Raw genomic sequence first — 14,408 nt, 5'->3', positions numbered from 1 at the left:
CAAAATACCATCCTCTAACCTGAGTTTTGAAGGAAACACATATACTCAAAAGTAAAATTAGGACCACCCAAGAATATACAGATCATAGCAAACATTAGAAATTCTATAAACAGGCAAACTTGTTTAATAATCTTCATTATTAAAGGTCATTGAGAACATAAAATACTTTAGTAAGATCACTGAAAATAGCCTGAAGTGCAGAAATTAGATTTCCAAATATATGCTAAACAAGTTACACTGTCTGATCCACCAGGTTAAAATAAAACTTTTTATTTTTTCAGGAGGTACCAGAGATTGAACCCAGGACCTTGTACATGGGAAGCAGGGCACTCAACCACTAAGTCATTCGAATTGTTCTTCCTGATATTGCAGTGAGGGACACAAACCATTATACATTTTGTTAAAACTTATAAAATTGTGCAGGGCAAAGTGTTAACTATAATACAGTTAGTAGCAATGCTTCAATATGTGTTCATCAATTGTAACAAATGTACCACACTAATGAAAGATGCTGTCAATGTGGAAAGTTGGGGGGGGGTTATGGGAATCCCTTATATTTTCAATGTAACTTTTATGTAATCTAAATCACTTTATAAATGAATGAATGAATGAGTGATTGAATGAATGCAGAGTATAAGCTACCACTCTGGATAGGTGCCAATTCAGAGGGATGCCAGCATCCCGGCACTTACTAATGAAAACTGGCAACATATTTGTGATTCTCATAAATTTTATTGCCTTTATTTATTATTTAAATGATGATGATGATGACCATTCCATCTTTAAAACAGTTGATACTTCCGTAGGATTCCAAAAGCAGACAAAAGCACAGTTGCAATTCCTATGAAATTTTCAGTAGGAAAGTTAACTTATTTGTTCATATTTGTGACTATGGTGGCAAGAAGTTCACTACTAAAAAAGAAAAATCCAATAGTGTAAAAACCATACCTCAATTTCATGTTGTTTCTTTTTCTCCTCAAACTGTAATCGTCTCTGTAATTCTTCTAAAGCAGCTCTGTATATTGCATCTTGAACATTCTGAAGTTCAATAATTTGATCAAATACAGCTCTAAGTTGATTTAAAAGTGCCTAAAAAGATGACACAAATTTTTTTCTTTTTATAAATAGAACCTCAACATGCTAAATTTTAAAATATTGGTAATTAGTAAAAAGATACTAAACAGGGAATCAATTGAAATTCTCAATATTCATTAATTATTCATTGATTTACCAAACATTGACTCAACACTTATAATGGAGCAGCATTAAACAAGGTACTAGGAAAATATGGTAATTCTGTACTTAGCATAAAAACAACTACCATTTTCCACAATGATATGTCAAACTCTTTACACAAATTACTACAATTCTCACAACAACCTTATAAAAATGAAATACTGCCCTAAATATCAAAGTTAGGTAAGTTGAGGGTCAGGGATGAAACTATTCCAAGGATTACAAAAACACAGAAAGCACCCCAAATTCATTTTTGAAACATATTAAACCAAACATATTAAAATCAGACAATAGAGAATATAAGAAAAGAAATTTTTAATGGATATTAAAAACCAAATTCAGGGAGTGCATGTAGCTCAGTGGTTGAGCACCTACTTCCCATGCACAAGGTTCCGGGTTCAATTTCCAGTACCTCCTTAATAAAAAAAAAATTCAGCAAGACTTTTTTTTTAATTGGCACCATATTTTATACTAGGGATGAAAGGATATTTCACCCTTTTACCAGGGATTCAAACTCTTTAATGCTCATAGATTGGAAGACTTAATATTATTAAAATGTCAATACTACCTGAAAGTACTTACAGATCAATCATCAAATTCATATGGAAGGTTAAGTTGAAGGACTCATAATTCCCAATTTTAAAAATTATTACAAAGTTACAAAACTCAAAACAGCATGGTATTGGCACAATGAAAGACATATAGACCAATGGAATAGAACTGAGAGTTCAGAAATAAGCATTCATATCTACAGCCGATTTTTTTTGCATGATAATTTCATTTTTTAGAGATTTTTTTATTTTTAAAGAAGCTTTAGATACATAAACGGTGCACCTAAAAATAGAGGGATTCCTGTATACCTCACCCCCCCACACACGCACTTTTCCCCATTACCCATCTTTCACTAGTGTGGTATATTTGTTAAAATTGACGAACACATATTGAAGCACTACTAACCATGAATAGTTTACATTATAGTTTATACTTTTAACCACACATTTTATAGGTTTTGACAAAATATATAATGACGTGTATCTGTCATCACAATGTCATTCAGAACAATTCCAATGGCCCAAAAATGACCCATGTTACACCTATTCTTCCCCCTCCCTCTCCTCAAAAACTCTGGTGACCTCTGCCTTTTTATCAGTTACAAGTTCTTCCATTGCTAGAATAATATAAGTCTACTTTATTCCATAGTTGCATTTCCCCTTTATGTTTGTTCATTCCTCAGTACTGAGGATTTTAGGATGGTGAGGCCCTCTCTGTTACTGATTGACAAAGAGTTTAGATTCCATGGGACAGATGGATGGAACTGTCTTGCTTGCAGTTGTAGATACTGTTTTTTGGAATGTGTGTTGTCCACCATCATCATTTTTGTTAGTTGTCCTGGGCAAGTCCAATGAACTGGAGAGTGTTGCAAGTGCTGAAATTCAGGGCTTGATCGGCACAAGATCAGACCAAAGTTTTAAGACTCTTGTACATATATTTAGAGATTATAATGTTAATTGTAGGATCAAATAAAAGGGGCAGAAGATTCATGTGTAGGGAAATTACAAATGAGTCTAACTCTGTTTATTATATTGAGAAAAACATATTCCAAAGTAAAACCCATTGACAGGGTGCGGATTTCCTGAGATTGTGTGCCCTGCCTATATTGTCTAGATGTCTCTAGAGCCTATAGGATCACCCCTCTTTGAAGCACTGTTTACTGTGGCATTCAATGAGATCCTGCTGAGATGTGCATAAACGTAACCTCTGGAATGACTTCCTGACTCACTAATGACCAACTGAATTTTGACAAGTGTGCTAATTCCACTAAATAAGGAAAGAATCATCTCTTAAACAAATGGTATGGGAGAAACCTGGATACCCACATGTAAAGAATGAAAGTAGTTTCCTATCGCATGCAATATATAAAAATTAATTCAAAATGGATCAAAGAGCTAAATATAAGAACTAAAATTATAAACTCCTTAAAGAAAACATAGGGGAGTAGCTTCAGAACCTTGTATTAGGCAATGCTTCAGTATATGCTCATCAATTGTAACAAATGTACCACACTAATGTACATTTACACCAATGCACGAGTAACAAAAGAAAAAATAGGTAAATGGGACTTGATCAAAATTACAAATTTTTGGGCATCAAAGGACATTTTCAAGAAAGTAAAAGGACAATGTACAGAATGGGAGAAAATATTTGGAAAACATACTCTAATAAGAGTTTAATATGCACAGTATATCAAGAACTGCTAAAACTCAACCATAAAGAGATTAAAAAAAAATTTTAAAGGGCAAAGCACTACAAAGAATATATACAAATGGTCAATAAGCACATGAAAAGATGATCAACATCATTAGCCTTCAGAGAAAGGCAAATCAATCCTACAATGAGATGCCCTTTCACACCTACTAGAATGACTACTATTTAAAAAAACAGAATAACAAGTGCTGGTGAGGATGTGAAGAAATAGAAACCCACATATATTGTTGGTGGTAATATAAAATGGGCAGCTACTGTGAAAAACATTTAGGTGCTTTCTTAGAAACTGAAGTATAAAAATACCATATGATCAGACAATCCCACTTCTAGGTATTTACCCAAAAGAATTTGAAAGAAGTACTTGAACAGGTATCTGCGTACCAATGTTAAGTGACATTATTCACAATTGCCAAAAAAAAAAATCCAAATGTCCATCAACAAATGAATGAATATGCAAAATACAGCATATACAATCAAATACTCACCTGGAATGCAATTCCACCATTGAACTTTATACTTAAAAAGTAGCTAAAATGATTCATTTTAGGTTGTATATATGTTACCAGATTGCAACTGCAGAGAACAAAGAGTAAGCCCTAATGTAAAATACAGACTATAGTTAATTATAATAACTATAGTTAGTAATAATTATAATAATTATAATATTGTTTCATCAATTTTAACAGGCATCACACGAATATAAAATGTTAATAATTAGGAAAAATTACATGTGTGGGATATGGTATATGGGAACTCTGTACTATATGCATGATTTTTCTGGAAACCTAAAGAAATAAATAAAAATTAAAATAAACCAGAGAGGCTTCATTTTTTTGGATGGGAAGGTTCAATATTATTAATTTGGGGAGAAATGCCATATTTCACCTATAAATTCAATTCAACTGCAATCAAAATCCGAACAGAATTTTTGGAACTTGACAAGCTCACCTTTAAATTCATATTATGGATCAAGAACGATCAAGTATAACTTTTTCTTCCGAAAAATGAAAGTAATGGGGAAAGGCTGACCCAACCAGAGAAAGAATTATTATAAATTTAAAATAATTAAATAGGAATATTGTCATAGGTACAGCTAAGCATACCAGTGAAAGAGCAGAAAGCCCATACCAAAATTTCCTTCTATCATCCTTTCAAACTGTTGGGTCAGTTTTACTCAGCATTAGCCGAACTGTCTGGAGAACACTTACATTCTAGAAGACATTAATAGATGAACCCCACAAAGAAAAATGCTATAGACATTGTCTCATTCAAAATATAGCCAAATACATTCTAATAAAAATATTATTATAATATAATAATCTAACAGTTAAGGAAGTGGCATGAGAGATCAAGTGATGCATGAACACATGAAATTCAACCTAAATCACCTGCCAGCTCTTTTCATGTAGATGCCATCTATTCAATGATCACTGAATTATACAAAATACCTTGGTTTATAAAATCACCATACAATAGTTTACTGTATATTAAATATTCATACTGCAGAAATGTATTTCCCATGAAACCTTGTATAAAAGAAGGAAATTTTAAATGAAAAGTAGAGTTCTGTAGTTCTCAAAACATGACTTAAACCAGTAGAAAAGTTGAAGGAAATATAATTTCAGTCTTCAGTTTCAAAAATTAAGTGACGAACCCTCCAAGGTGACACAATTTATATCCAAACCCATAAAATTAATATTTGGAGGTAAATTTTTAAAATATGACAATCCTTTGCTATTTAAATTACAAAACTGGAAACAAAAATTCTCCTGATGCTCAGAGCAAATTATCTGATAAAACATTACCAAACCACTCTCTATTCTCCACTTAAACTTCAAAGACATATGGGAACAAAATTATGCTGAACATAAAAAAATACAGTAGATTCTTGTTATTTGCAGCAGTTATGTTCTATAAAGTTTCCATGAACACTGAATTAGTGAATAATAAACTACTGCTCCTAGGGGAAATACAGGATTACTTCAAGACTCTAGTCACAATAGTTTCATCAACTGATCAAAATATTACCTTGGTTTATGTGTGTTTCTATTTAAAGAGAACTTTTAAAATATATACCATTGATTCAGATTAGAATGAACCTACTTCAAATGCTTTAATCTATGCCTGAATGAAATTGATCTAACACCATTCATTTTCTCCATAAAGTACATCCTGTGCTTAAGAACACTAGGACAACACTATAATCCATGCTGGCATGAAGTTTATCTAACACATGTATTTTCTCCATAAAGTACGTCTTGTGCTTAGGAACCAAATGCTTGTGGGCCATTTTAAACAGTGAAAACACCAAGAAAAAGCACAAAAATGTAAAAAACATGGCACTAAACATACCATGAAAAGGATAATGTTTATGGTATAAGAGCTGAAACAAGAAGGCAAAGTATTGTACTGTTCAACCTCAGCTGGGAACACTTATGTCAGGTGACTCAAATTTTTCACCAACTCTGCACATATCAGCAAATACCACAAAAGACCATGTAAGTGACACAGTATTGATTTGGGGGTTACAAATAAATTTTACTGATTAGATGAATTTGCGAATACAGAATCCGCCAATTATGAAGATCAACCGTTAAGTACTTTTCAAGTATCATAAGGGTAAAAATGTGTTGAGGTATGTAGTTATATCAGAGTCAACTAGCTGCCCCTGAAAATTTGTGTTCCTCTTCCACAGGACAAAGGTTTTAGGGAAAGCAGCTGCCCAACCAAAGATGTTTCCCAGTATTCCCAACATTATCAAAGTTATGCGAGCTGATGTAATGTAGACTACTTCCAGGCAAAGGCATGAGTAACAGGGTGTGCCTTCATTCCTCTTTCTCCTTTTGCCTAAAGGCTCCTAGGAATGGTAGTCACCAGATGGAAGGATCTTGAAAGCCTGAATCAATGGACATAGAAGAACTGCTTGTCAACTAAGAACTTCAACATCAGATTATTAAGTAGATAAGAAACTGCCTTTTATTATGTTACACCGCTAAAATTTTTATCTTTATTTGACATAGCTACTAATGTTTTCATTCTAACTAATACAATAATAAAGAGCAAAGATTAGAAAGACCACAGGGATCAAAGTCTGGATCCAAATTGTGGCATCAGATAGTAGTAAGAATATCTATGTATGTCACCAGGCAATACATTGCAATAATGCTTATATTGCTGAAAAAATTACCGGATTTGTTTAAAATTCCATCCAAAGAAACTGAGGTTAGCCAACAATATTGCCTTCTACTTAGAAAGGTGAAATTTTTCTGATGAGATAAAGTTATTCTAAGAGTCTTTGTGCTATATTATGAATCACTAGCTTTCAGGGATTCCATGCTTCTGTCTGGCAAATTCTTCTTGCTAAAAGAGATTCAGATACCTTGATAATATATTTAAGACCAATTAGTTGATACAAGAAAATAATTACAAAATCTGAGATCTTGGGCTAACTTTATTGTTGAAAATAACTTTAGTTACTGAAGATAATTGCAATGCTACTTCCAATTACCCATCCATCTGGTAGACTTGCACTCTACTCTTGTTAAAACATTTTCCTTTATGAGGAGGCAGTAATACTTGGGATCAAAATTCATTTACTGAGTGATTGCAGCACATTCATGGCTGAGCGAATGTCTGACTCTCAAATGGAACAAAATTATTATTTGCCAAATAACTGTTGGAACAAGCTAATTCAAGAGAATTCAAATATTGCAAAATGAACAATTCATGTTCTTCTTTCATTTACTACAATGTACTTGTGCAAAACAGGATCTTTAAATTCTATGCAGAGAAAATATAGACTTGATTTGGCAAACAATATAAAAGGATCTGATTAAGTAATGACGCATCTAATATTAGGCATCCATGATATTAACGCACTAAATATTAAAAGTTGTTCTGTTCTTTTGGAAGGGATCTTTTTTTATAATAGTAAAAAGCAAAATAAAAAATGACTTTTGGAGCTAAATTAAAAACATTTTAAGATTATTTATGATATAATTTATGAAGTGATTTATTGATGTTTCCCCAAGCTAAGGGTACAATATGGACTCCTACGTTAACATAGGATAACTGCAAAAGTATATTTTGTGGGGATATCAGTTCACAACAATTTAGGGTATGATTCAGGACATTTCTTAACAACGAACAAAATATATACAAAGTATTAAACACCAAAAATATACCTGCAACATCCATGTCATGAACCTCTCATTTCAAAATTATATGTACCAAAATAGCCTTGTATTTCTTACATGATACAATAAAAACATTACTTAAGTAAATTGTAAGATTTTTTTATCGGTTCTATAAATTGAATTCCTAATAAAACGTTGCTGATTATTTTAAACAAATCATTGAATTAAGAATAAAATCATCAGCAAAGGTACAATTTAAGAAATAATTTTTAAGCCTTTAGCATAATAACTCCCTCACTAAAGTTAGAATCAATTCACATATAAACATTCCATTACCATTATAAGAAAATTAAGAACATTATGTTATGGCAAAAATATTTTCTCCCTTGGGTTCTGTTCATACTAATAAAGATCTAGAGGCAAGAATTTTATCCTTTTCTTATTTTATTTAACTTGTTTCACATAGAATTTTCATATCAATAAAAGGGCTTAAGCTACTATTTATCAGTTACATGGAGAGCTTTACTCTAGATCTCCACTGATCTTGGCATTATTAATATTTAGCTATTCTTTAGAACAATAATCACTTAGTTTCAAAACCTGCTTGAGGCCATTTACAAAATGTGAAATGAAAACCATGTTATCAGTCTATTAAAAAACACAATCTGGGAAACGGACTTTGGCCCAGTGGTTGGGGCGTCCGTCTACCATATGGGAGGTCCGCGGTTCAAACCCCGGGCCTCCTTGACCCGTGTGGAGCTGGCCATGCGCAGCGCTGATGCGCGCAAGGAGTGCCGTGCCACGCAGGGGTGTCCCCGCGTGGGGCAGCCCCACGCGCAAGGAGTGCGCCCGTGAGGAGGGCCGCCCAGCGTGAAAGGAAAGTGCAGCCTGCCCAGGAATGGCGCCGCCCACACTTCCCGTGCCGCTGACGACAACAGAGGCGGACGAGGAAACAAGACGCAGCAAATAGACACCAAGAACAGACAACCAGGGGAGGGGTGGGGGGGAATAAATAAATAAATCTTTAAAAAAAAAAAACACAATCTTGGTTTTTTCTATGATGAAAACGTGGGTCTAAACTGTCAAACGGTTTTCCTATAATAAATAAAAGTCAGAATATGATTGGAGGACAGTCATTTTTGATTAGCAAGAAAGCTCTTAGACCTATTAAAATATTATTACAACTTCACTTTTAACAGCTACTGAAAATTCCAAGTACATTGTTTTCTAAGAAAACGTACATGCTTGGCAAAATTAGTCCAGCTATAACTATAATTTAGTATTTAAAAACAAAAAACATTTATTGGAACACTCCAATTAACTTGAACAACAAAACGTAAGGTAAATTGGTGGGAGACTGATGACAAATGTAAAGACTCAGAGTACATCTGTAAAACACACACACATATATATCACAGTTTTTAATTATTTAGTAATAGTAGCAACTAACAATTATATGCCAGCCAGTACAATAAACATTTAATAGATATTACAGAATTTAATTCTCACAAATATATTAAATAATGACAACTATCATTATGTTTTAAAACATAGGAATACTAGGATCAAAAAGCTATTAATGGGGAGCAGATATAGCTGAAGTGGTTGAGCACCTGCTTCCCAAGTATGAGGTCCTGGGTTAGAGCCCCAGTACTTCCTTTAAAAAAATTAAAAAAGAAAGCTATTAAGTGGGATTCAAACCTAGGTTCATCTGATTCCAGAAATCATATTTCTAATCTTAACCATGATTATTATGACTACTTTACTATTTTTGCAATTAAACCTAACTTGTTGATACTCACGATGGTGAATTTCTCGAGGCTAGGAACAATGTCCAATTTGAAACTATATCAACATATCCAATAATGTATTGAGGATGCTCATCTGCATCTACTGAATAAATATAAATGTATAAACTGATAATACTAAGAAATTTTGAAATCTGCTCAAGTTTAACTTAAGTCTAAGCTTAGTAATTATAACCAGAGGCTAAAAGGCCCCCTAACAGCCTGAGATACACATTTCTTAAATTATTAATTACATTCAAAGAATTCTGACTGATCTTTCTGCCATTATTTCAATATATTTATTAAAACACATAAAAAACATTCTATAGAAAAGCATCTTTGATCTGAACAATTTTATTACATATGATTGGTAATTCTTTAATAATGAAACTCAGCATATCAAAATACCTATTTTCTCACATGGTTGGCTAGTCTCAATACTGAAATTTAGAAAAAAATAAGAACTTCTCCAATACAAGTACCCTTGAAGATACGGAAAGTTTAATCTGAAGCAGGTCTTTGCATGCCTGAAATTTTTATGAAGTCTCATGTTTAATTTCAGAAACGTACTTGAATTTTTCATCCTACTTTCTAATATATTTGCTTTAAGCAATATGTTCTCTTGTCCCAGATCTTTAAATAAAATCAAAACTACAGGAAGATTTCCTATATATAAATTGCAACTCTGAGAACTGGAGCCCTAAAAGGAAAAAAACATTAGCAAAAAAATTGGGGCATAGAAATATTTAGGATTTATCTAGATAAACCTTCTATTTTCTAACTCATATCGTTAGATACTGACTTAACGAAGATAAAATAAAGGAAAAGATCATTTTTCCTTGCTTAAGAAAATAAAAAGATAACCTGGAGGGTTCTACATTTCTTCAAACCATTCTACTATATTTTAATACATGTTACAATTTGTTCTTTCTTATAGTGCCTTGCTTAGTTTATTTTATTCAGATATTACCCTTACCCAACTCAAAACTATCACTGATGATTAAATGGTCCATCAAAGATAGGTTTAAAACATCCTTTCTCTATTTGAACAATACAACAGGATATCATTACACCCAGGAGATGAAAAGGTATTATAATTCTTTACCATTTTTATATCTATTTTAAACATTTTAGAGCACATTCTTGTTTCAGCACTACTGTTCCAATTATGTTTAATAACAGTATACCTTGAACATCAAACTTGTAAAAAAAAAAAAGGTTTTATAATTACTAATATGGCTACATCAAGTGATTTCTAAGATTTCCCCTCTGACAGGAACCCATGAAAAAGAATATTATTTCTTTTAGGACAGAAAAACAATTAAGAGTCTTACTCTGGAGTCACTGTCCAGTAGACACCGAGAAATGATGGTATCTAAGAAAACCTCATGTGCTGCAATAATGTGATCCAAATCTTGAGCCTGCTGTACTTTGTTCCAAAGTTCATCCCAAGAACATTCAAGCACCTAGGAAACAATTCAAAACTTTTGGATAAGGTCATATTTTTCCTAATGTAAAATATTATCCTTTAGAAAATATACCGCATAAAAGTACAAGGCATGACTTAAACTAAAATAAACAAGGTAAAATTAAAATATACCTCAAATGTAATGTAATACTGCATTTGATGAATAAAATGGACCATTTCAGATGCCAGAATGTGACACTGATGTAGTACCCCAGAAAATTCTGTAAAAGAAACCAAAGAATGTATGTTAAAAATAAATGGAATTATATATCCTGCCATAACCCACTGAATGAACCGGGGGAGAATGTAAACTACAACGTAAACTATTATCCATGTGGTGTAGCAGTGTTCCAAAATGTATTCACCAAATGCAATGAATGTGCCACAATGATGAAAGAGGTTGTTGATGTGGGAGGAATGGGGTGGGGTGGAGTAGGGTATGGGGTATATGGGGAACCTCATATTTTTTAATGTAACATTTTTTAAAATCTGTGTATCTTTAAACAAAAAAGACAATTATGGAAGCAGCTATGGCTCAATCAGTTGGGCTCCCACCTACCACATGGAAAGCCCTGGGTTCGTGTCCCAGGGGCTCCTTGTGAAGGCAGGCTCACCCACATGCTGCAGAGAGCTGCCCACCCAGGAGCCACAGAGTGCCAACTCAACCAACAAAAAGAGAGACAAGTAAAAACAAAGAAGAGCAAGCAACGAATGGTCACAGAGAGCAGACAACAAGCAAGCCACAAGGGAGGGGGGAATAAAAATTTAAAAAGACAATTAAGTAAAAATAAATAAATAAATGGAAATAAGGGGTGTACCTGAGGCATGCCTCTAAGGCACATCAGTATGTTCAAGGGGTCATGGTGCATCATATCAGGGGGGTAAGGAGACCCAGACAATAACCAAAAGAATATTGAATTCCCATCCAGGGGAGTCCTACTACAATCTCTAATAGAGGAACAATACCTCAAGTACATGGCCAGTGCCTAGTGAAGGAAGACAGACCATTACACTGGGCCCTTGATATTAATGACTGTACTCACGAACCTTTCCTAGTGAAATTGAAACTTAGCCTACTATTATATATTGCCTAAGAGTTACCTCCTAAAAACCTCCTTGTTGCACAAATGTGGACTCTAAGTCTAAACTCAGCATATATCTGCACTACCTTCCCCACCTCCTTCCCCCCGCATGGGATATGACTTCCAGGAATAAGCATCCCTAGCACTGAAGGATTATTACCAAGCACTGACTAGTAATGCAACTGGAAAAAGACCTTGACCAAAATGGAGAAATATTAAGCACAAATGATTTTTTATGGCTAAGAGATTTCAAACTGAGTTGGGAGGTCATTCCAGAGGTTATTTATACAATCTCATCAGGATCTCATTGATTGCCACAGTAAACAGGGCCTTAAACAGCAGTGCTCTGGAGGGCTCTAAGGATATCCAGAGACTATAAGCAGGGCAGAAAATCCTAGGAATTGGGCGCCCTGTCAGCTGGCCTTACTTTGGAATATATGCCCAATGTAATAAAGTTAGGCTCATTTATAATTTCCTTACTACGCATGGATCTTCTGCCCCTTTTATTTGAACCTATAATTAGCACTACACTCATGAACTGTATGTCCCAGAGACTTAAATCTTCAGTCTGGTCATATACTGGTTGATCCCTGAATCTCAGCAGAGTTGCAACACCTACTCCCAAGTTCATTGGACTCACCCAGGACAACTAACAAAAGGATGATGGTGGAAAACACCCATCCCAAAAAACAGAGTACCTACTGCAAGCAACAGTTCCATCCATCTACCCCATGGAATCTAAGCCCCCTGTCAATCAGAAACAGAGTGGGCATCATCATCCCCAAATCCTCAAGATCGGGAATGAACAATGGACTAAAGTAGACTTATTATTCTATTATAGACTTATTATTCTAGCAATGGAAGAACTTTGATCATTGATATAAGGCCGTGGTCACTAGGCATTCTGAGGAGAGGGAGAAGGAAGAATAAGTGTAACATAGGGGCATTGGAATTGTCCTGCATGACACTGCAATGACAGATACAGGTTATTATACATTTTGTCAAAACCTATAAAGTTGTGTAGGGTAAAGTGTAAACTATAATGTAAACTATATTCCATGATTAGTAGCAATTCTTCAATATGTGTCTATCAATTGTAACAAATGAAAGATGTTGTTAAAGTGGGAAAGTATGGGATGGGGAGGGAATGGGGTATATGGGAATCCCCTATGTTTTTGACATAACATTTATGTAATCTAAAGCTTCTTTAAAAATAAAATAAAGTAAAAAATAAATGGAAATACATTTAAAATCAATACAATGGTATAACTTATATCTGTGATCTTTTAAAAAAGCATTATGGGAAGAGGATGTGGCTCAAGCAGTTGGGCTCCTGTCTACCATACGAGAGATCCAGGGTTCAATGCCGAGGACCTCCTGGTGAAGGCAAGCTTGTGATGAGCTGGCCTGCATGGAGTGCTGACCTGCACAGTGTACTGCCCCACGCAGGAGTGCTGGCCTGCACAGGAGTGCTGGGTCATGTGGAAAGCAAGATGGCACAACAAAAAGAGATACAGAGGAGAGACAATGAGAGAGACAGTAGATCAGGGAACTGAGATGGTGCAAGAGAATGATCACCTCTCGCCCACTCCAGAAGGTCCCAGGATCAGTTCCCGGAGCCACCTAATGAGAATACAAGCAGACACAGATGAACACACAATGAATGCACACAAAGAGTAGACAATGGGGTAGGGGGGGAGAGGGGAGAAATGAATAACTATATCTTAAAAAAAAAAAAAAAGCATTAGCTTCACTTTTTGACCCCTTAAAATAAGAAACAACTTTTCCATACTAATTTCTATACTATTTGAGCTAGAAATATAAGAATCTAATAAGGAATGGCATGAATCCAAGTATAATTGTATTTAAAGGTGAAATACAAAAATTTTATTTTAAAATCATGCAGTGTCAAATAAATATAAGCTCTATTTTATGATTTCTTTATAATTTGTCTACCCAGGGATTGTGAAACATTTACTATTCCCTAGATTTTCAGAGACAAAATGACATTTCCTTAGGAACTGAAATATGATCTCATCACCTGAGAGAAATATGATTTAAAAGAAGCTAAGCATGAGTTCAAATTCAGCTTTTATTCTTTATAAGATTATAAAACCATCAAAAGGCTTGAGGATCACCAAAGAGTTCTCTACTTGTACTTTTCATTTTTCATTCAAAGACTATATCAGAATATTACGTTACACTAATGTATGAAATAGTTCAAATCAAAGATAAGTTCATCAGAGGAATGATTACAAGAAAACTGTAATATGGGTCAGGTTTAACATTTTTATTATCTCTCCAAATGCCATTTATTAGCTACAAAGAGATAGACAGAAAAAGTCAGACAGAAATATTTGCTTCTGCATATAGTCGAAAATCAGTCTTGCCCCTTCTAAGACAGCAATAAGTAAAATATATTAACTCATGTATA

The 14,408-nt window shown here is 34.1% G+C and overlaps 1 protein-coding gene across 3 annotated transcripts in view; it reads right to left on the bottom strand.

The window, feature by feature from the left end:
• TUBGCP3 (tubulin gamma complex component 3) overlaps window positions 1-14,408 on the bottom strand; it is a 125,251-nt gene that overhangs the window by 26,462 nt on the left and 84,381 nt on the right. For 2 of the 3 annotated variants that reach the window (XM_004450720.5, XM_012522297.4), the window contains exons 18-20: window positions 11,025-11,113; window positions 10,759-10,890; window positions 949-1,089 (exon numbers count right to left, since the gene is read on the bottom strand). In XM_004450720.5, the coding sequence (XP_004450777.2) occupies window positions 949-1,089; window positions 10,759-10,890; window positions 11,025-11,113 (362 nt within the window). Of the gene's footprint in view, window positions 1-948; window positions 1,090-9,439; window positions 9,531-10,758; window positions 10,891-11,024; window positions 11,114-14,408 lie in introns of all 3 variants that reach the window. The other variant, XR_011645804.1, reaches the window with a different exon arrangement.

Source organism: Dasypus novemcinctus, chromosome 15 (genome assembly GCF_030445035.2).
Source record: "Dasypus novemcinctus isolate mDasNov1 chromosome 15, mDasNov1.1.hap2, whole genome shotgun sequence".
Taxonomy (NCBI): domain Eukaryota; kingdom Metazoa; phylum Chordata; class Mammalia; order Cingulata; family Dasypodidae; genus Dasypus; species Dasypus novemcinctus.
Note: the sequence above shows the minus strand (reverse complement) of the source record. Positions and strands in the feature narration are given on the sequence as shown.